The sequence below is a fragment of the Pelophylax lessonae genome (assembly GCF_965119305.1).
Source record: "Pelophylax lessonae genome assembly, chromosome: 11".
Taxonomy (NCBI): Eukaryota; Metazoa; Chordata; class Amphibia; order Anura; family Ranidae; genus Pelophylax; species Pelophylax lessonae.
In genome coordinates this window covers 192,046,072-192,073,315 of record NC_138778.1, presented here as the reverse complement: position 1 = coordinate 192,073,315, position 27,244 = coordinate 192,046,072, and the positions used below count along the sequence as shown (strand labels likewise).

The 27,244-nt window shown below is 42.5% G+C and overlaps 1 protein-coding gene across 1 annotated transcript in view; it reads left to right on the top strand.

Moving 5' to 3' along the window:
- LOC309566686 (piezo-type mechanosensitive ion channel component 2-like) overlaps positions 1-27,244 on the top strand; it is a 141,433-nt gene that overhangs the window by 57,594 nt on the left and 56,595 nt on the right. Inside the window, exons 24-31 of the mRNA XM_082271945.1 lie at positions 5,722-5,922; positions 7,599-7,803; positions 9,713-9,814; positions 13,332-13,497; positions 13,812-14,055; positions 14,690-14,786; positions 15,580-15,742; positions 26,369-26,458. Of these exons, the coding sequence (XP_082128071.1) occupies positions 5,722-5,922; positions 7,599-7,803; positions 9,713-9,814; positions 13,332-13,497; positions 13,812-14,055; positions 14,690-14,786; positions 15,580-15,742; positions 26,369-26,458 (1,268 nt within the window). The remainder of the gene's footprint in view (positions 1-5,721; positions 5,923-7,598; positions 7,804-9,712; positions 9,815-13,331; positions 13,498-13,811; positions 14,056-14,689; positions 14,787-15,579; positions 15,743-26,368; positions 26,459-27,244) is intronic.

The window sequence follows — 27,244 nt, the reverse complement described above, 5'->3', positions numbered from 1 at the left end:
AGGGAGAAATGAACACAAGTCTTTGATTTGTTTTGAGGACAACAGTTCTTTAGTTTGACAGTTTCATAAATGAGTCCAGATATGTATCACACATATGCACCCTTCTCATATTTTATGTATACATGTCATCTCAAAGCTTGCTGGATCGCACATCCCTCCATTTTTACAAGGAAACTGTGACATTCTGAGTGGATAAAACACTATGATTTCCTGATTTCCTAGTAAATTGATATTCAGGCTGTAGGGTTTGCTTCCTAAAATAGAGGACTCCGGTATACATAGTGTAAAAAAGAATTCAAGTGAATATTTACTATGTTTGAGGGAAAATCTGGAATTGTTAATTGTACCTAAGCAGTACCCTGAAAATGTACTCTTTTTGTCTTGAATTCCTCTTAAAAAAATTGTAGGGCACTTCCTGATATGTGGGGGTGCCTATAGTCTCCATAATGTGCCTATAGTCTCATAGCTGTATAATAGCAATGTGAGATCTAAGGCACTGCTGCCTCTGCCTTCTAGCCTCAAGAGATTTTGAGTGAGTTATCACCACTGTATTGCTCACTGCCCTGCTTGCAGGAGACTCTGGCAAACAGTGCATACAGAAAGTATTAACAGTGCTTGACTTTTCCCACATTTTGTTATGTTACAGCCTTATTTCAATGTAGCCCTGCCCCCTGGGGAGTGGCTAAGTGTAGACACATCCTCCTTACTTCGATTGCCCTGAACTTTGTCCAACCCACTTGACACTATAGGTTCTGTCATTGTAAATTATTGAAAACCACCAAAGTTTGCAATAAAGGATCAGGTTTACTAATCTTTAGCTTGAGTTTTGGAAAATGCACAAACTACCAATAAAACAATTAATACAAGAACATTCATGACAAAATAGATCCTGAATCCCCAATCCTGTGACTAAATAGGGTCAGCACTCAGGATCAAAAGAACAATCCTAACATATATATTGATATATTCTGGAGGATTAATGCTTTGTAATTTTGTAAATACACTATTTCTTAAGTGTGATGCGAGAGCGACCACAAATCAAGATTTGACAGTATTTAAAGAATAATTCTACTATTAATAACTTCTTAGCAGTTCTAATATATCTGCACCAAGCTGACTATGAGACTGCATGCTGTATACTATCGGGGGCCCCCTTACGCTAGATTGCAAGAGTCTCCTGGATGACCGAGGCCTCGCTAGTCATCGCCGGCAAGGGTGTCCTCAGCCAATCAAAAGAAAGTATTTGTAATCCACAGTAAAGGTGATTGATTAATTGTAATCCCCACGGTAATAACCAGTAATTGTAATCCAAACAGAAAAGGGAGAAGATAGATTTCTGTACTCCCCAGTTGGCAGTCTATCTAGCACTGGAAAGGATGGGCAAGGCCTTCTAAACCGCCACGCACTATGCGGAGCTTCAGTGTCCTGCGGCGACTGTTAGGATTAATATGGCCATCTGCTAGAACAGCTCTGCAGTCCCGCCCTGGCTCAGTCTAGAAGTATAGTAATTACTTTAAGTTGGATTTCTCTCACCCAATGTGATGAACTCTGTTCCACAGTCCACTTCCAGCAACGTCCCTCTCTCCTTAGCGACACTCACGGCCTCTCAGGGCGTCCTTCCACCAGTCACACTACCGAGATCCTTCCACACACACTGCTCACTCTGACTCCGGTGTCCTCGCTAGGCCTCCGGCCTACCCTTTTGCGCTACGCAGCAGCTCTATCCCTCCTCACAGCGTGCTGTCCTCGGGGCAAGAGAGCGAGTGTTGGTCCCACCCACCTTTATAAAGACACTCTCAGCAGGCTCCTCGATTCACACTGCTCCCTGGGAGAAGAGTCCAATCACCCGGGCAGCCCATGGTCCTTGCTCCTCTCAGAACTACATCTCCCCTAATTCACAAGTCAATACTTTGTAAAACTTTATTAACAGAACAACAGTCTGAACAACACTAGCCTTGCGACCAGGCTACACCAAACTGGATTAAATTCATTATTTTCCTAAAAAAAATCATATGTACATAAGTATTTACAGCCTTTGCCATAACACTCAAAATTGAGCTCAGGTGCATCCTGTTTCCACTGATCATCCTTGAGATGTTTCTACAACTTGATTGTAGTCCACCTGTGGTAAATTAAGTTTACTGGACATGATTTGGAACAGCACACACCTGTCTGTATAAGGTCCCACAGTTACCAGTGCATGTCAGAGCACAAACCAAGCCATGAAGTCCAAGGAATTGTCTGTAGACCTCCGGGACAGGATTGTGTCGAGGCACAGATCTGGGGAAGGGTTCAGAAAAATGTCTACAGCATTAATGGTCCCAATGAACACAGTGGCCTTCATTATCCATAAATGAAAGAAGTTTGGAACCACCAGGACTCTTCCATGAGTGGGCCGCCCGACCAAATTGAGCGATCGGGGGAGAAGGGCCTTACTCAGGGAGGTGACCAAAAATCTGATGGTCACTCTGACAGAGCTCTATCATTTTCTCTGTGGAGAGAGGAGAACCTTCCAGAAGAACAACAAACTCTGCAGCACTCCACCAATCTGGCCTGTTTGGTAAAGTGGCCAGAAAGAGCCCACTCCTCAGTAAAAGGCACATGACAGCCCGTCTGAAGTTTTATGAAACAAAGATTGAACTCTTTGGCCTAAATGGCAATTGTCATGTTTGAAGGAAACCAGGCATTGCTCATTACCTGGGTAATACCATCCCTACAGTGAAACATGGTGGTGGTTGCATCATGATTTGGGGATGTTTTTCACCCGCAGGAACTGGGACACTAGTCAGAATCGAGGCAGGGCCGGCCCTACCATGGGTCCCACTTGGTCCATTGAACCCAGGTAGAACTTTGAGAGGGGCAGCAAATTGACACCCACAATTTTTTTTTACAGCAGTCTTGTGTGTCATCCAGGGGCAGCCGCTCTGCTGCATTGTAAAGAGGCCATCCTGCTGCCCTAAAGACGCATACTCATAGTTAAAATATTAAGATGTCAGCGCTCAAAAATGTCATAGAAAAGCAGCATGCAATTATGCTAACATAAATAACAAAAAAATATATTGCAGCACTTAACCACTTAAGCCCCGGAAGATTTTACCCCCATTCCGACCAGGGGGTATTTTGCGATTCGGCACTGCGTGACTTTAACGGACAATTGCGCGGTCGTGCGACGCTGTACCTAAACGAATTTGGCGTCCTTTTTTTCCCACAAACAGAGCTTTCTTTTGGTGGTATTTGATCACCTGTGCGATTTTTTGATCACGCGCTATAAACAAAAAAAAAGCGTCAATTTTGCAAAAATAGCAATATTTTTCACATTTTTTTATATGAAATTCCCCCAAAAAAAAATTTAAAAATCAAAATTTTTTTACTTTTTCGGCCAATTTGTTTTATGCTACCTATGTTTGGTAAAAAAAATCGCAAAAAGCGTATTTTGATTGGTTTGCGCAAAAGTTATCGCGTTTACTAACAAATGGAAAGATTTCTGTCATTTTTGTTGTTTTTTTTTTTTTAACGTGTAATGGCGGCGATCTGCGATTTTTTTTGCGGTACTGCGACATTGGGGCGGACAGATCGGACCCTTGACTGACATTTTTGACACTTTTGGGGTTACCAGTGACATTTCTACAGTAATCAGTGCTATATATATGCACTGTTACTGTAAAAATACACTGGTAGTGAAGGGGTTAACTTTATTTGGGAGGGAGGGGCTGTGTGTATCCCTAGGGGCGTGCTTTCTACTGTGATTGGCTGGGGCTTGAGCTGTATGGACACTGATCAACGGATCTACATACTAGATCCGAGTGATCAGTATCCTAACAGCAAGGAGAATGACAGGTGGCTTGTTTACACAAGCTGCCTGACATTCTCCCTCTCCCCCGCCGATCGCCGAGTGACCGGCGGACATCGGGTCCGCCGGTCACACGCGCGGGGGGGTCCGTGACCACGCGGGAGCGGGAGCGCGCCTCCGGGGGCGCGCGCTCGCTCCCTAGACCCTCACAAGCTAGTGACGTAGCCCTACGTCACTTTGCCTGTGAGGGGCTGACTGCCGACGTAGATCGGCGTTAGGCAGTCGGCAAGTGGTTAAAAAATATAATTAAATATCTAGGAGTTGCCAAGTGCTAAAATGTAATTTCCAGGTGTAACACGTGATTGCTTGCCTTCACCTAATAGTAAAAATTCAAACTCACCAGAGTTAATTGCTGTCTAAATTATAGGACCGCAATTGAGCCTGTACCTGCTGGTGTCTTTTTTCTCTCCGGTAGCCTCTGTAGTATTAGTGGGTACTATGGATCTCCCAAATTCAATGATGACATTCTCAGAGGATGTGAACTCAGTCAAACAGGATAAATGACAGTCTAACACTGGCTGTTAAACACCCAAGCACACATGAAGAGCTCAGGTGTATGCTGTCACGGCTGGGGTACCCACAGGAGACGTAGAGCAATGGAAGACCCTTTTCCCACCAGCTCCTCCAGCAGCCGATGTTTGGGTGCAACTTGCAAGGCTTGCATTTCTATTGGGTGGAACTGGAGAAAGGGGTGTGGCTGGCATTATGCCCAGCCTACCTTCTTCTGCTATGGTGCATGTGTGAGGTTAGGCACTGAAGACTGTGGGAGCACTGGGCGAGAGCAACAGAGAGGTAATATAAGTTAGTTTTGTGTGACAGGAAACAAAGGGTGTCCATCAATTTTTCTAGTAGTGGCTGCTGATTTGCTGGATGGCCAAATGTTGCATAAGCTGTAATGCTCAAAAATGACTATACATCTCTAGCTTGCCATTATACCACCCTAGCCTGCCCCTATACTACCCTAGCTTGCCCCTATACTGGCCTAGCCTTTCTATATACTACCCTACCCAAGATCTTTTTGTGGGGGGGGGGGGTGGGGGAGAATTAAATTCTTGGACCCAGGCAGCACAATGTCTGGGGCCAGTCCTGGATCGAGGGGAAGATGAATGCAGCAATATACAGAGGCATACTTGATGAAAACCTGCTCCAGAGAGCTATGGACCTCAGACTGGGGTGAAGGTTCATCTTCCAACAGTACCACAACCCTAAGCACACAGCCAAGATTACAAAGGATTGGCTATGGGACAATTCTGTGAATGTCTTTGAGTGGCCTAACCAGAGCCCAGACCTAAACCTGATTGAACATCTCTGGAGAGATCTGAAAATGGCTGTGTGCTGACGCTCCCCATCCAACATGATAGAGCCTGAGAGGTCCCGCAAAGAAGAATGGGAGAAACTGCCCAAAGGTGTGCCAAGCTTGTGGCATTCTTCCTCATATAACTTGAAGCTGTAATTGGTGCAAAAGGTGCTTCAACAAAGTACTGAGCAAAGGCTGTGAATACTTATGTACATGTGTTTTTTTTTTATTTTTAATAAATTTGCAAGATTTCAAACAAACTTCTTTCACGTTGTCATTATGGGGTATTGTTTGTAAAATTATGAGGAAAATAATGAATTTAATCCATTTTGGATAAGGCTGTAACATAACAAAATGTGGAAAAAGTGAAGCGCTATGAATACTTTCCAGATGCACTGTACCTCTATCAGGATGGCCACCCTCACACAGACTTATTGCAGAACAAGTCAGGGTCAGTTCCTAATGGAGAAAGGATCAGCTGCCCTTTACCTGCCATTTTGTGTGATGCAGCCTTCAGGGTTCAGCTCCTTTTAAATTAATCTTTCCAATACAAGAGACATCTTTCTATTTGTAGAATCATCTCCTTGTTCTGGCTCTGATGGCTATTGAAGCAACCGTTTACCGACACCAATTTTATTACCGGGTACACAACAAGCTCACAACCCCCATCACTGGAAGCATCTTTGACAACATCACACGGAAGGATCTTGATGATGGAGTTATCAACTGCTTGAAGTACTTTATCAATTACTTTTTTTACAAGTTTGGACTGGAGGTGAGATACTGGGTCTAAAAATATTTGCCTATGAAATTCTAAACCAATTTAGGTCACTTGTTAATGCTCAGAATTATATTTAATACATCCTTAAAGAAAAACTGCATACCAAGTAGGGCTATTGAGGTTTTCCAAGGAGCCATAAAATACAACCAGGTTTGTCTCCTTGAAAGTGGGCAGCAGCCAATAGGCAGCGGAGTGCCTGATGCAATGAGAAATGTCAAATTTATACTAAAGCCTTTATTATATTATGACTGCATATCTTACAGTAGAATAGAAATAATCTATGACATTTTGTGATATTATGTGAGTAGTGCTCATTTCCTTGTTAAACTAGAAGAAAAGCCTAACACTAACTGTTCTTGAAAATGTTCCCCCCCCCCCCCTCCTATGTATCCAGCATACCCTGTATAAAAAGATCCCTCCTCTCCCCTGCAGCAGCGGCTCACTGACACAGGGGAGCCAGAGCTGCAGGATCACGTAACTAGATCAGGGTGGATTAAAAAGAGGTAAGTACACAGATCTTTTTTACCCGGGGGCTGCAGGATAGGTAGGAGGGTGGGGGAGCTAACGTTTTTAGGGAAAGATAATGTTAGGTTTTTCTTCCACTTTAAGACCTAATCAGTTAGTGGTTGCACACAGGAATACAAATTCACATCACCGCATGTGTTAATGCCAGTTACAGATATGTGGACACTGTGGGTGGGAATTACTAAAACTGGAGCACATAAACTCTGGTGCAGTTGTGCATAGTAACCATCAGCTTCTAACTTCAGCCTGTTCAATTAAAGTGATTGTAAAGATATTTTTCTTTATCTTATTTTAAATGTTTTATACATTTTATACTTAACTGCTGTGTGCTTCTTCTCACGTCCCCCGCCTGCGCTCTCCACTAATTCAGAGAATGCATTAAGGTAACAAACCTTCAGCCTTTAGAACCACTGTATGCTTTGATAAAAAAAAAAAAACAAACAACTAGAATTGATTACTATGATTACTACGCACAGCTGCACCAGATTGTGTGTCCTTCACTTTTAGTAAATAGCCCCCCCGCCTCCCCTAAAAATTGGTATTTACAGAAAAAGTTGTACTTCTTAAAAATATACAATTGGATTTTGTGGTTAAAATAGTGCTTTAGGAAAATCTGTCACAACTGGGCTTGGGGAGGAATCTGAATGCTCAGTCTTTATTACGTTAACTGCATTCTTGCTAATAAAATTTGTGTGTTTGTGCTGTATTTAGCTTTATTTACCTTGTCAGATTTAGATTTACTTACTTTTTACACAAAAAAGGGGCTCTTCTGTGCCCCTCACTGATTTAGTTGATTTTTGTTACATTTTGCTATAAGGTACTGACTTCATAGCCAAGCCACGACTGGCATTCTCTAATGCTGAAGAAGACTGCCCCAATGGCAAGTAAAGGCACCCTCATTAGGCAGTAGAATGAAAGTTGGTGAAGCTTAGCCATGAGTCACAGAAAGTTGGCATTTAGTATGTAAACCTAAATCAGAGTACGACACACGTTTGGCTAATAAAGGAAATTGCATCTCGCAGTGTTTAATCTTAGCAGGACTTTAAAAAAATCTTAAAATTGTGCATGGGTCCACTTTATTGTGGTTTTAAAAATATGCAGACAAGCAATAGAGCACACTAAGTGAAGCAGTCTCAATTTTTCAGGTTTGTTTTGTGATCTCGGTAAATGTGATTGGACAACGGATGGATTTTTATGCTGCCATGCACGCTGGTTGGCTACTCTACATACTGTACCTGCGTCGTCGAAAAACCATCGCAGAGGTCTGGCCAAGATACTGCTGTTTTACTGCAAGCATAATGACTGTCCAATACCTCCTTTGTATTGGCATCCCTCCAGCATTCTGCACAGGTAACCATATTCGGCAGTACATTTGTCCTTTTTAACTGCTCATGTCTGCAGATCATAAAAACAAATTCTTGTTCAAGTTAGTGCCAATTTTAAGTAAAAACGGAATGCTTCAGCAGAAAGACTACTTCCAAGAGTTTCAGTCAACTTTATTTCTATTCAGTTTTAGTAGAATGCACAGTGCATGAATATAAACTCTATGTTGTTTTCATACCCTTAAAGTATTCCTATAATAATATTGGAAGTATAGGGCTAAAAAAAGTATAATTACAGTGCCTTGAAAAATTATTCATACCCCTTGAAATTTTCCACATTTTCTCATGTTACAACCAAAAATGTAAATGTATTTATTGGGATTTTATGTAATAGACCAACATAAAGTGGCACATAATTGTGAAGTGGAAAGAAAATGATAAATGGTTTTCAAAATTTTTTACAAATAAATATCTAAAAAGTGTGGCATGCATTTGTATTCATCTCCCCCTGAGTCAATACTTTGTAGAACCACCTTTTGCTGCAATTACAGGTGCAAGTCTTTTTGGGGATGTCACTACCAGCTTGGCACATCTAGAGAGTGAAATTTTTACCCATTCTTCTTTACAAAATAGTTCAAGCTCTGTCAGATTGGATGGAGAGCGTCTGTGAACAGCAATTTTCAAGTCTTGCAACAGATTCTCAATTGGATTTAGGTGTGGACCTTGACTGGGCCATTCTAACACAGGAATATGCTTTGATCTAAACCATTCCATTGTAGCTCTGGCTGTATGTTTAGGGTTGTTGTCCTGCTGGAAGGTGAACCTCCGCCCCAGTCTCAAGTCTTTTGCAGACTCTAATATGTTTTCTTCTAAGATTGCCCTGTATTTGGCTACATCCATCTTCCCATCAACTCTGACCAGCATCCTACTCCCTGTTAAAGAAAAGCATCCCCACTACATGATGCTGCCAGCCACCACCATGTTTCACGGTGGGGATGGTGTGTTTAGGGTGATGTGTAGTGTTAGTTTTCGGCCACATATAGCATTTTGATCTCATCTGACCAGAGCACCTTCTTCCACGTGTTTGCTGTGTCTCCCACGTGGCTTCTCGCAAACTGCAAACTTTTCTTGAGGTACTTTGCATATGTCACAGATTAATGTTCTTAAGTTTGTTGTTGCAGATTGTGTGTTCACATTTAGCAACATTTGGTAATAAAAGCAGGTTCCTTGGGACTTGACATGGTCACAAGTTTCCTGTGTGTATAATAAAGTAATGCACATAATTTTTTTTTTTCATAAATTCTTTATTTAAAGGTATGCTAAAAAATACAATTGTAACATAAATCAGGATCATAAAATGCAGTACAAAATATCAGTTTGGCACCTGAAGGAATGTCCGCACTGGTCGGAAATCCACATATTTTTAATAATGCATGATAAAATTGAAATTTTGTTTGGCTTTTTTCACATTAGTACCATGTGCCATCACACTTCCTTATCATATGTGGTACAATATTTCCTGAAAGCAGTATTTTTGGAGATAATGGAGTCTTAATCCTGTGACTATGGTTTGGTTGCTATTTCTATACTTTCAATGATAACTTTTGAGAGTTATTTGTGAGATTGTGACTTTCAGCAATAAACAAAACAAATTCCCCATTGGCCCTCTTTAGAGTTCTTCATGCTCTCTGGTTGTGTAGCTACAAGATCACTTTACAGAAACTTCATCTAGAAAGTTTTGTGGTATATGGTCATGCTAGCTGGATCCGTTCAGTTTTTCCACTTTTCATTAAGGTTCGAATATGGTTTTCTTTACTTCCTAGTGTCCAACAATTATGAAAATTAGATCTCATTCTGTGATTGGGGAAGGTGGGTCATACTTCTTGTTGTGATGTTACTGCTTACTCTAAAAACCATTGGCTACTTTTCTCACACAGATTATCCATGGCGCATATTGCCAGTGAAGCCCAGATCCAACCTTATCAAGTGGCTTTACCTGCCTGATTTTGCCAAAGCCCCTGATCCCGGATTCCTGCTATGTATGTAATTCACAGTTGGCATCGATATAAACAATTCTTGTGAAAATTGCATATGTGTTGCTTAACATGACCAGTTTGTTTATTGCATTCCAGCCTTTTTCTAAAGTATGTTTGAAAATAAAATGAGATTAATTACAGTGTGTAGTATAGTCTTTATGGAACCCTAGGGTTCCCCCTGAGATTGCTAGGGGTTCCATGAGCAATTGATCTCCAACCCCCAAAGCCACCACAAGGGGATCATTTTCCACTAACCATCAATTAGTGGTCCCTTCCACACTGACTATTGTAGGGGAACACCAAAAAACGTTTATTTCATGATTATTACTGAAAATTTTTGTTTTATAGAGCAGGGAGGTGATAAAAATGATCTGTTCTGGGTGTTATGCACTTAGGTAGGCATCTTATGCACTTATGTAGGCCACATTCTTTCTTTTATTTAAAACTTTCTATACCTAACTGATAATACTAAAATACCATGAGCTACATGTAGATTTAGCAGTTTTAGCAGGGGTTCCCAGAGACATTAAAATTATTTCAAGGGTTCCTCCAAGTTAAATAGTTGAGAAAGGGGGCTATAACCTTAACGATTACAGTAGGAAAAATACTGGTGTGATTCTGAAGAAGAATTCAGAATCAAGGGGTAAGGATATCATGTCACTTGAGTCCCCTAAGGATATAACAAATGTTTGGGCAATAGAAAAATATGTTACCCCAGCATTTCATACTTCTGATATGAGTTTGTTGTACCCTGTACTTGTGTAAAAAGTATCCTGTTCTTTTTGCATTGTTCCTTTGTGTGAAATACCTGGTGATCCTGCCAGTCCCCCTGCTTTCCTATTTCAAACTGAACATGCTAGGCATAGAAGCCCATCGATCACAGGGTGGTCTGTTTTCTGGCTGTGCTGGGAGAACAGGCTGCCTGTCCTCCAATGATCAGACTTGTGCTGCCACAGCCCCCCCCCCCTCCCGCACAGCCATTCACTGGGATGATCAGTGCACTGCCCCTTATACTTAAAAAAAAAAATATATATATATATATATATATATATATACAGTGGGTACGGAAAGTATTCAGACCCCCTTCAATTTTTCACTCTATGTTATATTGCAGCCATTTGCTAAAATCATTTAAGTTCATTCTTCTTCCTCATGAATGTACACATAGCACCCCATACTGACAGAAAAACACAGAATTGTTGACATTGTTGCAGATTTATTAAAAAAGAAAAACTGAAATATCACATGGTCCTAAGTATTCAGACCCTTTGCTCAGTATTTAGTAGAAGCCCCCTTTTGATCTAATACAGCCAGGAGTCTTTTTGGGAAAGATGCAACAAGTCTTTCAGTGCTGGATTTGGGGATCCTCTGCCATTCCTCCTTGCAGATCCTCTCCAGTTCTGTCAGGTTGGATGGTAAACGTTGGTGGACAGCCATTTTTAGGTCTCTCCAGAGATGCTCAATTGGGTTTAAGTCAGGGCTCTGGCTGGGCCATTCAAGAACAGTTACGAAATTGTTGTGAAGCCACTCCTTCGTTATTTTAGCTGTGTGCTTAGGGTCATTGTCTTGTTGGAAGGTAAACCTTCGGCCCAGTCTGAGGTCCAGAGCACTCTGGAGAAGGTTTTTGTCCAGGATATCCCTGTACTTGGCCGCATTCATCTTTCCCTCGATTGCAACCAGTCGTCATGTCCCTGCAGCTGAAAAACACCCCCACAGCATGATGCTGCCACCACCATGCTTCACTGTTGGGAGTGTATTGGACAGGTGATGAGCAGTGCCTGGTTTTCTCCACACATACCGCTTAGAATTAAGGCCAAAAAGTTCTATTTTGGTCTCATCAGACCAGAGAATCTTATTTCTCACCATCTTGGAGTCCTTCAGGTGTTTTTTAGCAAACTCCATGCAGGCTTTCATGTGTCTTACACTGAGGAGAGGCTTCCGTCGGGCCACTCTGCCATAAAGCCCCGACTGGTGGAGGGCTGCAGTGATGGTTGACTTTCTACAACTTTCTCCCATCTCCTGACTGCATCTATGGAGCTCAGCCACAGTGATCTTTGGGTTCTTCTTTACCTCTCTCACCAAGGCTCTTCTCCCCCGATAGCTCAGTTTGGCTGGACGGCCAGCTCTAGGAAGGGTTCTGGTCGTCCCAAACGTCTTCCATTTGAGGATTATGGAGGCCACTGTGCTCTTAGGAACCTTAAGTGCAGCAGAAATCTTTTTGTAACCTTGGCCAGATCTGTGCCTTGCCACATTTCTGTCTCTGAGCTCTTCAGGCAGTTCCTTTGACCTCATGATTCTCATTTGCTCTGACATGCATTGTGATCTGGAAGGTCTTATATAGATAGGTGTGTGGCTTTCCTAATCAAGTCCAATCAGTATAATCAAACACAGCTGGACTCAAATGAAGGTGTAGAACCATCTCAAGGATGATCAGAAGAAATGGAAAGCACCTGAGTTAAATATATGAATGTCACAGCAAAGGGTCTGAATACTTAGGACCATGTGATATTTCAGTTTTTCTTTTTTAATAAATCTGCAACAATGTCAACAATTCTGTGTTTTTCTGTCAGTATGGGGTGCTATGTGTACATTCATGAGGAAGAAGAATGAACTTAAATGATTTTAGCAAATGGCTGCAATATAACAAAGAGTGAAAAATTGAAGGGGGTCTGAATACTTTCCGTACCCACTGTATATATATATATATATATGTTATACACACATGTTTTGCCTTGCATTTTTATTTTTAAACGGAATGAGTTGTTTTACATGTGTTAGCTCAAATCTCGTCAGGAGGCAATCACGATGATATTACAGCCCTTCAGTTGCTACCCTCCCAATAGATAATGAATTCACCCTCCATCCAGCTGGGAGTTATGACGACACACAGCACTCAAACTTAGTGCAGTCACAACTAATTTTTATTGCATGTGAAGCTCATATTTAAAGCATATTTGTTGAACAGAAAAGACTGCTCCAAACCGGTTTTACAGTTCATCAGTCGAATTACATATCAGACAGAACAATACATGAAAGGGCCTTGCATTTGTGTCAATGTGAGGTGTTCCCGTATAATAATTTGTGTCCTGTGACAGAGTCGCCCCGGCTGCATACACTTGTCATGTGTTAATGTAAGCAAGTGTCAATTGTTTACGCAACATGTCTTGTAATCTAAATGCTAAGTATCCAACTGACAAGTGTTCGAATGAATGAATCAACAGGTGGTTTAACATGTCGTCTAAATGCAAAATACAGCTGGCTAGTCTGGCTTGTTAAATCTGTAATTGCAGGGGCCACATTTCATCGTAGAATGAGCCCTAACAAATGTAATATGAAATATAATTTTTTGTAAGGCACGTTGATACACTCTTTCAACAAGGTAAGGGTTCACATGTACTTTAAGCGAGCTGGCATGTACCTACAGGTGAGATCTCAGTCTTGGGTTAAATAAACTTTTCATGTTACATAGATGATGTTATATTGTGAGGATATAATTAATACTACACCTTATTTTGTACAGACGATGCTATGCTGCTGCTCTTTGCCTCCCTGCAGTGGCAGGTGTTTGAGGATGAGAACCTGGCTTGTGTCCGTATGTTGGCTGGGGACAACATTGAAATCAGTAAGGATTTGGATCCAGGAGACCTGTGCCAATATAGCCCTGTTCCTAATTTTCTACACTGTAGGTGAGTCATGGAAAGCCTCAGAATAGGAAAAGACAGGCAGATATTTGCCTGGGAAAGACAAACTGCCACTATTCAGTACACTCTGCTAAGAGGTGAATGAAAGTGTTTAAAGCACAGAATGTGTGCTGCCATCACTGCTAAGATAAATTGTTGTAGAGTGTTCTTGTGATGACAGTGGTGCACATGATGTATTTTAATCCTTATAATCCTAGTAGCTAGTCAACCCAGCAGAAATGCAAAAATCTCCCCCTTGAAATTTTTACTCTTAACAGATTTGCTTTCACAGTCAGATACTTCTGCTTTGTTGAACCCAGGTCTTACCTAGACATGGCAAAAGTGGTGGTGTTCAGCTTCCATTTCTGGTTTGTGCTATGCCTAATCTTCATCACCGGAACAACCCGTATAAACATCCTGTGTATGGGATACCTGATGGCCTGTTTTCATTTTATGCTGTTTGGGGGCAGCCTTCTGCTGAAACCTGTCCGTCATTTGATAAAGCTGTGGGACTATCTGATTGTCTACACTGCCTTCACCATCACCATGAAGAACCTGCTTTCAGTACGTATGCTTAATGTTTTTTACATGGCATGGCCTATCTGTAAATAACATTGTTTACAAGGACAAGCATTGTATTGTCTGTATCGAAATTTGCTTTGCTGGCATGTACTTATGATTTTCATCAATTACCTTTTAAATATTACATTTATTTTGGTTTAAGTTAATAGGGGTTGGCTTGGCTTTTTGTTCAGTAATTTAAACCCTTAAAAAAAATACCCAGGGGCACTTAGTTGTTGATAAGATCATTTTTAACACGGCAAACCCAAGTCTACTCTAAATGTCTTTAGGAAATGCTAAACTCTATTCAGTAAGAGTACAAGCAGGGAACAGAATGTGCAAAATAAAGTTACTTGTGAGAACCAGTCAATAATTGGTTATTATGACTTGCTGCATCTTGCACATTCTGGTTGTTCAATTATGTCTGACTGCATAAACCAGAAATTAATTAAGTGCATATTTATTTTAATACTGGCAGATAAATATATTTTTATGACCAGCAGAAATACCAAGATTTAATGGTGTAGTTAGTTGTAAAAATATGTTTTAGTCAGGGAAAATTTGGCATTTTTGTTCACCTTGTTGGGGCATTTATTTTCCTACTAATACAAAAATAAATCTTTTTTTTTTTTTCCAGATTGGAGCTTGTGTATACCTGGATAAATTGATGAAGAATAACTGCTGGCTCATCCAGACTTTCAGCATGTTCTGCACCATCAAAGGATATGACTTGAGTAGGTTTTTTTATTTTTTATCTTTTAGTAGGTTATTGATTCATCCACCCAAATAAGATAATGTTAATTTATAGGCAGACTGTGGAGAGTTTGGACACCTTCAATTTTTTTGGCAACTACAGCTGTGAAAGGTCCATGGTATAGGCTATGCACTTGCCTATTGTAGTGTTTTCATCTACTTTTAGGGCTTTTCCACTATTCTCATTCTCTATAATTTCCACAATGAATCAAAATAATATTACAAATCCTGTCAGAAAAATAGAACCAGTTGCAGTGGCAACAGCAAGCATTCAGACCTTGGATCTTAAAGTGATCGTCACTTTAAAAAAAACAAAAAAAACAATGAGGTGTAAAGCGAAGGTATATAGAGGTGCCAAAACGTACCTGGAGAAGGCCACAGTCAGGCTATTCTGATTGGGCAAGATGGGTTTTGTTTTTGTGTTTTTTTGGTAGTGTTGAAATTTGTCGATCCTAAATTGCCTCCTACTATTTTCTATTGGCCTGTGAGGCAGCCCATCAGATTGACGAGAAAATAGGAATTTGTGGGAAGCTGGAGGAAGCAGGTAAACGTCAGCTTTGCTAGAAAGAGACTGCAGGGTGATGAAGGTAGGAACTTTATAACTGAAAACACTAGAGCTCTCATTTGCATCTTCTGAGAAAAATGTAAGTCACCTTTTGGTGTTTTAAGTTCCCATCTAACAAAACTAACATGGGAGGTTTGGGCGGATGGATCTTTTAAGAATTATGGCGAGTGTGTGTTCAATATGCAACGTGAAAATGACCTTCTCTGCAGATATCCCATCGGATGACGCATGCGAGCTGCCTGAAAATGAAGCAGGAATTGTATGGGATGCAATCTGTTTTACGTTTCTTCTAATACAGCGCCGTGTGTTCTGCAGCTATTACTTCCTGTATGTTGTGGCAGATCTGAAGGCTTCTAAACTCCTGGCTTCCAGGTATTGCTCACTTTTTAGATGTTTTTCATTTGTCGCCAGATGTCACCTAATGTGGATTACATCCCACCTCAGTCGAGGTCAAATTTTGTTGTTCAAGCTACTTCCTAAGCGGACTTGAGTGAGGAGCCACAGCCTAAAGGGTATATGAGGCGCTACCACCGTGCACAGGCAATTTTGTGCAAAAACTATAGATTTATTTATTAAAATAACCGTAAAGAGTGTAGAAAGCGCTCTGTGCTTAAAAGATTAGTCATTGGGCAAAGATGTGCAAAATAAACAAAGTGCAATGTGCTGCAGAGTATAATCTGTGTGCTAAACCAAAATAATTGAAGTGCACTTGTGCTGATATAACCCAATTTGTGTACCAGCTTGCGGGGTACAAGCTGTGAGAAACCAGCTGGTACTGCTTACTAAAAGTGCCAAAGTGCTACAAATAAGTAAATAAAGGAATATTGCTGCAAATACATTTGTTGTGATATCCCCATGTTGGGGGTGAAGGAACTTATGATTATAATCAAAAGAGTGATAAGATTCCAATCTGTGCGTAAGTGGCGCCTATATTGCGCGTGCTGGGAGTGCAAGTGCTAATACCCGTGGTAAAGCACTTACCAGGCTACCTCCCTTGTTCTAAATAGGGCTTGGTTGGTGCTTTTCCCACTGTATCACTTTGCCTTTTGTTAGTATGCTGCATGTATGGAGCTCCTGTGTTAGGCTCGGCTGTTTGCAGTTGCTCAGTGATAATCGTCTAGAGAGTCAGTGTACAAAAGACAGAAAAACTTCCATGGCGTAGTAAAACTGTATATCGGGGAAAGTGTGGTATAAACTCACTGTTAGGAAGTTCACAGTGAGTTTATACCACACTTTCCCGGCCATATTGGTAACCTATTTTGAAGTCACGCGCGGCCATATTATTACCTTAAAAGCCCTTTGTTACAGGTCAATGTGTTATGGATACGGTAGGCTCATTTCATCATGTGAATTTCCTTAGACAGTGGGTTCCATATGCATTGCTCGATTCATACTTCTGAATAATAATAACGGTGCAAGAATTGTGCTTAATGTGCAAACAGAAAGTGCATAAAAGTATGTGCAATATGGACCGATGTCTATTGTGAGTGAATGAAAAATTAAAATATATGATAAAATTGTGATAGAAACGCATGATAAAAATCATGATAAACGCATGCTAAAAACGCATGGCAAAAACATGTAAAAAATGTGTAAAAAAAGGGGGTAAAATCAGGGTAAAACCCAAGGGTACCTAAAAGTCAGTGATAAAACAATTTAGGTCAATGTCTATGTTAAGGCCTTCAGCCTGGAGAGTTTATAATAGATATACCCATTTTGTCTCGTTGCGTGATACATTAACTTTTTTGTTGCATCCTCTCCAGTCTCCCCTTCCTTTTTTACACATTTTTTACATGTTTTTGCCATGCGTTTTTATCATGCGTTTATCGTGATTTTTATCACGCGTTTCTATCACAATTTTATCATATTTTTTATCCTCCTCATTTAATGGTTACCAACCAATATCCTCATCCTCCTTCCTAGATGCCTTTTTAGGTATGCCCCTATAAGGCTGTACTATATGCATAAGCCCCCCTTATCTCTACCAATACCTCCTTTTAACCACTTTACCACCGGAGGATTTTGCTGTCTTCCGTCCAGGCCACTTTTTGCGATTCGGCGCTGTGCGACTTTAACTGACAATTGCGCGGTCGTGCGACGCCGTACCCAAACGAAATTTACGTCCTTTTTTTCCCACAAACAGAGCTTTCTTTTGGTGGTATTTGATCACCTATGCGATTTTTACTTTTTGCGCTATAAACAAAAAAAGAGCGTTTATTTTGAAAAAATAACAATATTGTTCACATTTTTTTATATGAAATTCCCCCCCAAAAAAATGTAAAAATCAAATTTTTTTCAAATTTTTGGCCAATTTGTTTTCTGCTACCTATGTTTGGTAAAAAAAATCACGATAAGCGTATTTTGATTGGTTTGCGCAAAAGTTATTGCGTTTACTAACTACGGGAAAGATTTCTGTCATTTTTTTTTTTTTTTTTTTAACGTGTAATGGCGGCGATCTGCGTTTTTTTTTTTTTTGCGGGACTGCGACATTGCGGCGGACAGATCGGACCCTTGACTGACATTTTTGACACTTTTGGGGGTACCAGTGACATTACTGCAGTAATCAGTGCTATATATATGCACTGTTACTGTAAAAATGACACTGGCAGTGAAGGGGTTAATTTTATTGGAGAGGGAGGGGTTAATGTATGCCTGGTGCTTACTGACGTGTGGGGGGGGAGGTGACTTTGTGAGACAGGGACAGATCGGATGTCCAGCTATGCTGAACACTCCGATCTGTCACTCCCTGTCACTATGGAGATCCGCCCGCTGTGTTTACACACAGCGGGCGGATCTCCAGACTCGATCCCCGACGATCGGGTAAGAGCAGCAGCGATCGCCGCTGCTCCTCCCCTGGCCCGACTCCCGCTGTGAATGAAAACAGCGGGAGCGCGCCTCCGGCAGCGCGCGAGCGCCGCCTACAGGGGGAGGAGTCCAGCGACGTAGGTCTACGTCGCTGGACGGGATCGTGGCAAAGTGCCGCAGTAGCCTCCATGTGAGCGGAGGTAAAGTGGTTAATATATTATATCCTCAACAAAGTGGTCCAATTTTTTAATTTTTAATTTTTTAACTTTTGAATTTTTTGTCTCGCTTTTAATTTTCTTTATTTTATATTAAATATCATTTTTTAAATTAATAAAGTAAGTTTTAATTTTTAATTCACTCACTTTAGACATCGGTCCATATTGCACATACTTTTATGCACTTTCTGTTTGCACATTAAGCACAATTCTTGCACCGTTATTATTATTCAGAAGTATGAATCGAGTAATGCATATGGAACCCACTGTCTAAGGAAGTTCACATGATGAAATGAGCCTACCGTATCCATAACACATTGACCTGTAAAAAAGGGCTTTTAAGGTACCAATATGGCCGCCGCGTGACTTCAAAATAGGTTACCAATATGGCGGAGGTAAACAATAAGGTCACTAGGATACGGAGGCCTATATAAACATCAGGAGTATGTAGAATGGCACCGCCCCAGATGACGTTGCAGTGACGAAACGCATAGAGCGGCAACACAGCGTCATTCGTCACTTCCGGTTAGGTGGTTTTGGTCCGTGGAACGCGGAAGCGCCGGATGGCCGAACACCTGGGAACACCCGAGGAGCTGAACGTGAACTTCCTAACAGTGAGTTTATACCAAACTTTCCCCGATATACAGTTTACTACACCATGGAAGTTTTTCTGTCTTTTGTACACTGACTCTCTAGAAGATTATCACTGAGCAACTGCAAACAGCCGAGCCTAACACAGGAGCTCCATACGTGCAGCATACTAACAAAAGGCAAAGTAATACAGTGGGAAAAGCACCAACTGAGCCCTATTTGGAACAAGGGAGGTAGCCTGGTAAGTGCTTTACCACGGGTATTAGCACTTGCACTCCCAGCACGCACAATATAGGCGCCACTTACGCACAGATTGGAATCTTATCACTCTTTCGATTATAATCATAAGTTCCTTCACCCCCAACATGGGGATATCACAATAAATGTATTTGCAGCAATATTCCTTTATTTACTTATTTGTAGCACTTTGGCACTTTTAGTAAGCAGTACCAGCTGGTTTCTCACAGCTTGTACCCCGCAAGCTGGTACACAAATTGGGTTATATCAGCACAAGTGCACTTCAATTATTTTGGTTTAGCAAACAGATTATACTCTGCAGCACATTGCACTTTCTGTTTATTTTGCACATCTTTGCCCAATGACTAATCTTTTAAGCATAGAGCACTTTCTACACTCTTTACGGTTATTTTAATAAATAAATCTATAGTTTTTGCACAAAATTGCCTGTGCACGGTGGTAGCGCCCTAAACCAACAAACCCTTAAACCCCAATTATCTTTTACCCTAGTGGTAAGTTGGAGGCAGCACAACCACCTTTTTTCACCTATGTGCATGTATTTGTGTTGTATACACATTCCATAGCGCAGGTATACCCCATCTTTTTTCATTACAGCCTAAAGGGTATACAGGTGTTATAAAGGAGAACATATAAACTGCACCAACCTGCAAATGAAAGATGACATGGTCTAGGTTTAAAGCTGAATTGCAGCAAGCTCCACATACTTGGAAAAATAACTGTGTGTGCTAGTTTTAATTTTAAACTGCAAATTATTCATGAATAGTGTTGAGCGAACACGGACTGTATTATTCGTGTTCGTACCGAATAATTGGATTTTTTGTACCCGAACACGGACACGGACACTTTACTGTATGTTCGGGTAAAAATCCGTGTTCGGTCGTTTTATTTCCGGGTTTTGCATGCTTTGGCGCTCTTTTCATGGCGGGCTTTCAACAGCCAATCAACAATCGTTTAACTGGTGTGCCTTAAGCCATCCCAGCCATGCCTGCAAATGTCTCAGTAGCTGTGATTGGCCGTCTGAAGCATGTGACCAAGTCTTTATAAGTTCGAGGCAGCCGCAGCGGCGTCATTATGCTGCTTAGATTCAGGGACAGAGCACACATCAACGTGCTGGCTGCTGATTAGGGAAAGATAGGCAGGAAAAAACCATTTGTGTCCGGATAGAATTGAGGGACAGGTCGGAGTGTTTAGGCAGGGCGAGTTGTAGGCATTTTAGGGATAGAGTCTGCTGAATTATAGGGTCAGTGTCTTCTACAAACTACAATCGATATTGCTGTGTGGGGGGTGGGGTCTGCACTCAATCCTGATCTACGATCTCTTCTCAATCCTGTTAGGGACAGAGTCTGCTGAATTTTAGGGAAACTGTGTTCTACAAACTACAATCGATATTGCTGTGTGGTGTGGGATTGGAGATAGGCAGGTGTCAGTGATCCACATCCATTTTTCTGTGTGTGAGCTGCAGTGAACACAATCTTTTTGGGCTGCAGTGAACACAATCTTTTTGGGCTGCAGTGAACACAATCTTTTTGGGCTGCAGTGAACACAATCTTTTTGGGCTGCAGTGAACACAATCTTTTTGGGCTGCAGTGAACACAATCTTTTTGGGGTGCAGTGAACAAAATCTTTTTGGGGTGCAGTGAACACAATCCTTTTTGGTGTGCAGTGAACACAATCTTTGTGGGGTGCAGTGAACAAAATCCTTTGTGGGGTGCAGTGAACACAATCTTTTTGGGGTGCAGTGAACAAAATCCTTTTTGGGGTGCAGTGAACAACATCCTTTTTGGGGTGCAGTGAACACAATCTTTTTGGGGTGCAGTGAACAAAATCCTTTGTGGGGTGCAGTGAACACAATCTTTTTGGGGTGCAGTGAACACAATCTTTTTGGGGTGGAGTGAACAACATCCTTTTTGGGGTGCAGTGAACAAAATCCTTTTTGGGGTGCAGTGAACAAAATCATTTTTGGGGTGCAGTGAACACAATCTTTTTGGGGTGCAGTGAACACAATCTTTGTGGGGTGCAGTGAACACAATCTTTTTGGGGTGGAGTGAACAACATCCTTTTTGGGGTGCAGTGAACAACATCCTTTTTGGGGTGCAGTGAACACAATCTTTTTGGGGTGCAGTGAACACAATCTTTGTGGGGTACAGTGAACAGAATCTTTGTGGGGTGCAGTGAACACAATCTTTGGGGGGTACAGTGAACACAATCTTTGTGAGGTGCAGTGAACACAATCTTTGTGGGGTGCAGTGAACACAATCATTGTGGGGTGCAGTGAACTCAATCTTTGTGGGGTACAGTGAACACAATCTCATACTTCTGAAGGTTTGAGGGTGCTGCCTGTTCCATACTCCCCCTACTCCTCATCTAGCCTTTTAGGGGTACAAACAATAGTAATTGGGGCCTAGTGTGGTTGTGTACGTGTGATATACATACACTTTTTTGGGATCATATTTTCTATTCCGCTATTTAATCAAAAACCTTTGGGGATCAGTTAAATTGGGGGATAGTCTGTGTTGGTACGTGTGAGAGAGATCCACCTTTCCAAGTTGTTGGGGTTCATCTCATACTTCTGAAGGTTTGAGGGTGCTGCCTGTTCCATACTCCCCCTACTCCTAGCCTTTTAGGGGTACAAACAATAGTAATTGGGGCCTAGTGTGGTTGTGTACGTGTGATATACATACACTTTTTTGGGATCATATTTTCTATTCCGCTATTTAATCAAAAACCTTTGGGGATCAGTTAAATTGGGGGATAGTCTGTGTTGGTACGTGTGAGAGAGATCCACCTTTCCAAGTTGTTGGGGTTCATCTCATACTTCTGAAGGTTTGAGGGTGCTGCCTGTTCCATACTCCCCCTACTCCTAGCCTTTTAGGGGTACAAACAATAGTAATTGGGGCCTAGTGTGGTTGTGTACGTGTGATATACATACACTTTTTTGGGATCATATTTTCTATTCCGCTATTTAATCAAAAACCTTTGGGGATCAGTTAAATTGGGGGATAGTCTGTGTTGGTACGTGTGAGAGAGATCCACCTTTCCAAGTTGTTGGGGTTCATCTCATACTTCTGAAGGTTTGAGGGTGCTGCCTGTTCCATACTCCCCCTACTCCTCATCTAGCCTTTTAGGGGTACAAACAATAGTAATTGGGGCCCAGTGTGGTTGTGTACGTGTGATATACATACACTTTTTTGGGATCATATTTTCTATTCCGCTATTTAATCAAAAACCTTTGGGGATCAGTTAAATTGGGGGATAGTCTGTGTCGGTACGTGTGAGAGAGATCCACCTTTCCAAGTTGTTGGGGTTCATCTCATACTTCTGAAGGTTTGAGGGTGCTGCCTGTTCCATACCCCCCCTACTCCTCATCTAGCCTTTTAGGGGTACAAACAATAGTAATTGGGGCCTAGTGTGGTTGTGTACGTGCGAGATACATACACTTTTTTTGATCATATTTCCTATTCCGCTATTCAATAAAAACCTTTGAGGATCAATTGAATTGCGGGATAGTCTGTGTCGGTACGTGTGAGAGAGATCCACCTTTCCAAGTTGTTGGGGTTCATCTCATACTTCTGAAGGTTTGAGGGTGCTGCCTGTTCCATACTCCCCCTACTCCTCATCTAGCCTTTTAGGGGTACAAACAATAGTAATTGGGGCCTAGTGTGGTTGTGTACGTGTGATATACATACACTTTTTTTGGATCATATTTTCTATTCCGCTATTTAATCAAAAACCTTTGGGGATCAGTTAAATTGGGGGATAGTCTGTGTTGGTACGTGTGAGAGAGATCCACCTTTCCAAGTTGTTGGGGTTCATCTCATACTTCTGAAGGTTTGAGGGTGCTGCCTGTTCCATACTCCCCCTACTCCTCATCTAGCCTTTTAGGGGTACAAACAATAGTAATTGGGGCCCAGTGTGGTTGTGTACGTGTGATATACATACACTTTTTTGGGATCATATTTTCTATTCCGCTATTTAATCAAAAACCTTTGGGGATCAGTTAAATTGGGGGATAGTCTGTGTCGGTACGTGTGAGAGAGATCCACCTTTCCAAGTTGTTGGGGTTCATCTCATACTTCTGAAGGTTTGAGGGTGCTGCCTGTTCCATACCCCCCCTACTCCTCATCTAGCCTTTTAGGGGTACAAACAATAGTAATTGGGGCCTAGTGTGGTTGTGTACGTGTGATATACATACACTTTTTTTGGATCATATTTTCTATTCCGCTATTTAATCAAAAACCTTTGGGGATCAGTTAAATTGGGGGATAGTCTGTGTCGGTACGTGTGAGAGAGATCCACCTTTCCAAGTTGTTGGGGTTCATCTCATACTTCTGAAGGTTTGAGGGTGCTGCCTGTTCCATACCCCCCCTACTCCTCATCTAGCCTTTTAGGGGTACAAACAATAGTAATTGGGGCCTAGTGTGGTTGTGTACGTGCGAGATACATACACTTTTTTTGATCATATTTCCTATTCCGCTATTCAATAAAAACCTTTGAGGATCAATTGAATTGCGGGATAGTCTGTGTCGGTACGTGTGAGAGAGATCCACCTTTCCAAGTTGTTGGGGTTCATCTCATACTTCTGAAGGTTTGAGGGTGCTGCCTGTTCCATACTCCCCCTACTCCTCATCTAGCCTTTTAGGGGTACAAACAATAGTAATTGGGGCCCAGTGTGGTTGTGTACGTGTGATATACATACACTTTTTTTGGATCATATTTTCTATTCCGCTATTTAATTTAACTGGGCCTCCATGCGAGACCTGTGTGCCTTGTTGCGCTGTTTTGAGTACTCCACCAACATGGCCAGTGGCAATGACGCCGTTCTCAGCTTAACTATCCCACTTCTATGCCTCCTTGAAAAAACAATTCGGGCGATGATGGAAGAGGATGTGGCACAGGATGAGGAGGAGGAGGAGGATGAAGAGGTAACATTTCCAAGGCTTTCAGGGCAGTCATTCGCAAGGGGCTCCGAGGGTGGGTTCCTGCACACGCAAACGCCAGGGACGCAATTGTCCAGCAGGGGCACAGTTCTGGAGGATGAGGAGGAGGAGGAGCTGGAGGAGGAGATGGAACCATGTTCACAGCAGGGTGGCACCCAGGCCAGCTCATGGCCATCACTGGTGCGTGGCTGGGGGGATACAGAGGACACGGACGATACACCTCCCACAGAGGACAGCCTTTCGTTGCCTCTGGGCAGCCTGGCACACATGAGCGATTACATGCTGCAGTGTCTCCACAACGACCGCCGAGTTGCCCACATTCTAACTTGTGCTGATTACTGGGTGGCCACGCTGCTGGATCCCCGTTACAAGGACAACGTACCGTCCTTAATTCACTCACTGGAGCGCGATCGCAAGATGCGCGAGTACAAGCGCACGCTGGTAGACGCCATGCTGCTGGCATTCCCATCTGACAGCGGGGCCACAGTGGAAGCACAAGGCAGAGGAGGAGGAGGTCGCCAACGCAACCAGGGCACCGCCAGCACCTCAGAAGGCAGGGTTAGCATGGCCGAAATGTGGAAAAGCTTTGTCAGCACGCCACAACAAACAGCAGCACCAGCAGCTCAGATGGAACGTCTTAGCAGGAGGCAGCATTTTACCAACATGGTGGAGCAGTATGTGTGCACACGCCTACATGTAGTGAATGACGGGTCTGCCCCCTTCAACTTCTGGGTCTCCAAATTGGGCACATGGCTTGAGCTTGCCCTTTACGCCTTGGAGGTGCTGGCGTGCCCTGCAGCCAGTGTATTATCTGAACGGGTATTTAGCACGGCTGGGGGCGTTATAACAGACAAGCGCAGCCGCCTGTCCAGAGACAATGTGGACAAGCTCACGTTCATTAAAATGAACCAGGCATGGATCCCACGGGACTTTTCCGTACCTTATGCAGAATAGCAATGGATACCGACCTTACCCACCCATTGTTCCATTTTTGCTCTTTCTCACTCTTTTGGGGTGTACCCTCATTTAAAATTTTTGAAAAGAAGCAGTGTTGGCTACCTCGTCCTCCTCCTCAGGGCCAGATTAATGTAGGGGCTATTGGAGCTGCAGCTCCAGGCCCCTACCTTTTTATATAGGCCCCGGGTTGGCCATATTCACTGTTACCGCTCTTCTGTCACTTGTAAACACAGAAGTCTGGCTTCTATGCTCGCTTCCCCAGGCAGCACCCTCAGAACCTCCCCACACAGCGTGAAGGCCGGACAAGGAGGGACAGTTGGCGATGCATGGATGTGTTTATGGGCTTCAGAGACAGCATCCCATGTTGAATTAGGCATGCATGGCTGCACCCTTCCTCCTCTGGGTGCATGGCAAGGCACGGCCCTTAAGGCCCTTCAAAATCCTCAGCACCAAGCCCATGATGCTGTTAATCCGGCCCTGGTCCTCCTCCACCGCCGCTTCCACCTACACCGCCCATAGGTGTGCGCAGCCTATTGCATTAAGGTGTGCACCCCAAAGTTGAAATACACATGCATGTGTTTGCCAGCAGGGAGAGTAATGTATCGGGGCCATGTACCTGTAGGCAAGGAGAAATAGAGCAGAGCAGGTCCCAGGGAGATCTTTCCCATCTCCTCACTGGCAATGCTATGTGCCCTAGGTGATTAGGGTGTGCCCAGGCACACCCAGCACACCCTGTGCGCACGCCTATGTCACCGCCACATCCACCACCACCTCAACCTCCCTCCTACTCCATATGGGCCTCGTCCTTCAGAGATGAAGAAGAACATTGTTTTATTTTTCTGTTTTTTTTTTGTTGTTTTAAGTTATTTCCCTATCCACATTTGTTTGCAGAGCACTTGCCATGCTCTTAATTACGTTTTGCTGCCATTTGCAGCACTCTAGCCCTTTCCTTTGGTGTTTTAGAGCCATTTTAGTGCCTTAAAGTTCGGGTCCCCATTGACTTCAATGGGGTTCGGTGTCCGGGAAAAGTTCGGTAAAAGTCCGGGACACGGACCCGGACTTTTTTTTAAAGTTCGGCCGAACCCGTCGAACACGGACATCTAGGTGTTCGCTCAACCCTATTCATGAATACATAACTGGACCAAATGGTATATTCTGTTTAAAAACAAAGTTCCTGTGCAGTCAGTGGAAAAAAAACTAAAAAGGTACAATTTCTTCTGGATTGAAATACTTAGAGGAGCAGAGCTGTTTGAAGAGAAAGTTAAGAAGGTTGTGGCGGTACGTCTGGAGGAAGAGAAGAAATGCTCCCAGGCAATGAAGAAGCAGTAAGTGATTCTGATCACGTTATCTGTGTCTGCAGTTTAGAACCTTTGTTTTTAGACACATATGCATGCCACTGCCTTGTCTCCCATGTGCCCTTGTTCCTGAGCACTGCTATGTGAAGCATATCAGTGTAATATGTTTCCTTTATTCAATATACCATGTGGGCATCTAGAGTGGCATAATAGGAAACTGTGTTGAGGAGGTTCTGTTTGCTTCGAGCAAGTTTTGAAATCCAATACAAGTTTATGGGAATGCAGAGCCCACTTTAAGCAGTTCAGAATGAGGTCAACTGCAGGTCAAATGCACCAGTGATCGAATACCATTGACACAAGTGCAAACCAGTATTAGTGGTGTTAAAATATAGTTTTTGGATTTACTTAGTTAACCAGTGAATATAGCTGTACACAGAAACACCTTTAATATTGATTGAACCCTGGGCAAACATTTTCTTGCACCCTCCTCGCTGCTAACAGGGCCCAGGATGTTAAACAGATGACCCACAGTTCACCTCTCCCCTTTCACCGCACAGCCGACTGCATGCACAGTACATTAGGGGAGAGAGCATGTAGATGAGTCGGGGGGGATTTGCTACACTGGGATAACTATTTCCAGGCAGTGTGGACTCAAGGGGCAGCTGCTCTGGGCCCAGGGCAGCTGTCCCTTTTGCCCTGCATTAAAGATGGCCCTGGCTGTACAGGAAAATCTAATTTCATTGGCACTTTTGAAATATTACACTTGCATAATTATCTTGGCTTTACTAATCAATCAATGTAGAAAGGTGGGCTAAC